This window comes from Octodon degus, unplaced genomic scaffold (genome assembly GCF_000260255.1).
Source record: "Octodon degus isolate 3935 unplaced genomic scaffold, OctDeg1.0 scaffold00005, whole genome shotgun sequence".
NCBI classification, from domain to species: Eukaryota; Metazoa; Chordata; class Mammalia; order Rodentia; family Octodontidae; genus Octodon; species Octodon degus.
The window spans coordinates 28,043,942-28,045,862 of NW_004524581.1; the positions used below are offsets into that span (position 1 = coordinate 28,043,942).

General features: G+C 40.8%; 1 protein-coding gene across 1 annotated transcript in view; it reads left to right on the forward strand.

The window, feature by feature from the left end:
• Dnah8 (dynein axonemal heavy chain 8) overlaps window positions 1-1,921 on the forward strand; it is a 313,541-nt gene that overhangs the window by 202,791 nt on the left and 108,829 nt on the right. The window contains exon 73 of the mRNA XM_004624185.2: window positions 657-812. Coding sequence (XP_004624242.1) covers window positions 657-812 — 156 coding nt within the window. The remainder of the gene's footprint in view (window positions 1-656; window positions 813-1,921) is intronic.

A 1,921-nucleotide genomic window follows, 5' to 3' on the forward strand; every position in this document is an offset into this window, starting at 1 on the left:
CAATTTACAGTGCATCCCCTAAGTATGAAAATGGGGCATAAAGGGATTAATCCAGTCTAGGGTCGTTAAGGAAACAATTAAGCTTTTTTTCTTTACAAAAGTGAAGGGAAGCAAAAGAGAGGGAGGGAAGAGGAAGGGAATGAAAAAAGAATTAAAATGTGTTATGTACTTCTACCACATCCCTATGATGAGTGTAATAATTATGTACTGTAAACATGTAATAATAAAAAAAAGTTAGGGCTGGCCAGATAGCTCAGCAGACTAAAGCACCTGCTTAGAGGGCAGGGACTGAGGTTTGATCCCCATCCCATGCTGGCCTCACCCCGGAGTGCGCTGAGACTACAATTGAGACTGGGAGTGGTGGTGCATGCCTGTAATCCCAGTGCTTGGGAGGCTGAAAACAGGAGGATCACTACGAGTCTGAGCTGTGTTGTGAGACCCTCTAGACTCTCTACTAAATACAAAAAAAAAAAAAGATTACTCAAAAATAAGTTAATGGTATTTGGTTCATATTTACAATTTTTTTTTATCTACAACTAGATACTGGTTATAGGATGATGTCAAAATTTCTATTTACTTTATGGAACTCTTGATTGCTAGTGAAAGCTTTCCCCTTCCCCTTGTCTGGCTGGCCATATCCATTTCCTCTTACTCAGATTGGTGAGTGGGGGCTGCAGGGACTGCCAGGAGACGATCTCTCCATTCAGAATGGCATCATTGTGACAAAAGCCACCAGATACCCACTCCTCATAGATCCACAGACCCAAGGCAAAACTTGGATTAAGTCAAAGGAAAAAGAGAATGATTTACAGGTATGTAGCATTTGGTGCATGGAAAAATCATAAAATTTCCCCCAACTTTCCGTAGAATCGGTCTGTCATAAAGTTGTCATCTGTGCTGGTCAGCTTTCAGCTACTGCAGAAACAAATAGCTGAACTAATCAGTTTACGAGAAGTAAAACGTTACTTTGGCTCAAGTTTTGGAGCTTTCCACCCACAATTAGTTGGCTCCATTGTTTTGGGGCCTAGATTGAGTCAGCAGATTATGGCAGTGACACTGCGCCACACTGTTTACCTTGTGGTCAAGATGCAAAGAGTAAAAGAGGAAGGGCTGGGGGCCTAGGATCCCTTGCCAGGTCACATCTGCAGCAAAATAATTTCTTTCCACTAGGCCCTATTTTGCATGTGTGTGTGTGGGGTGGGTATTGATGACTGAACCCAGGAAATGCTGAGCTATAATTTTAGTCCCCTTCATAACTTTATTTTAATTTATCATGAAGACTCTGCCTCACCAATTGCCCAGGCTGACCTGGAACTTGGGGTCCTCCTGTCCCAGCTTCCTGAGTACCTGGAATTACAGATGTGCCCCACTGCACCTGGCTAAGCCCATTTCCTCACATCATGGATCTGAAAAAAAGCAAGCCAGTCACAAATTGAAGTTGTGGCCCTGAGATATTATTTCAAGTTTATAAAGATATTGAAGATGGCTAAAAATAATCCTAAGTAAACCAGCAATTGAAAAATTATTATTTCTCTATGGGGAAGGAAATAACAGATTCTGTCTCCCTCGGGAGACAGAACAGGACATAAAAGTTAGGCTTTTTAGGATCGTGTTTCATTGTGTTTAATGGGCCAAAGCCTTTGCTTAGATTCATCTACCTTATCAACTCACAGTATGGCTGGTGTAGCACATAATTTGTGTAAAGAAACCCCTCAATCTAGAGAAGCAACTCTCTTTGTGTGATTTTTTAAAATTTCCTTTTTAATCAAAACAGATAAGAGTAGACTTATTTAATTGCTCAGTTCCACAATTTTTCCATAGCAATTTCTTCTTTCCTGGTATCTTACCACATTCACGTCCTCCTCTAACTCCAAATTAGGTTCAATGTACAATCAATTTACAGTGCATCCCCTAAGTATGA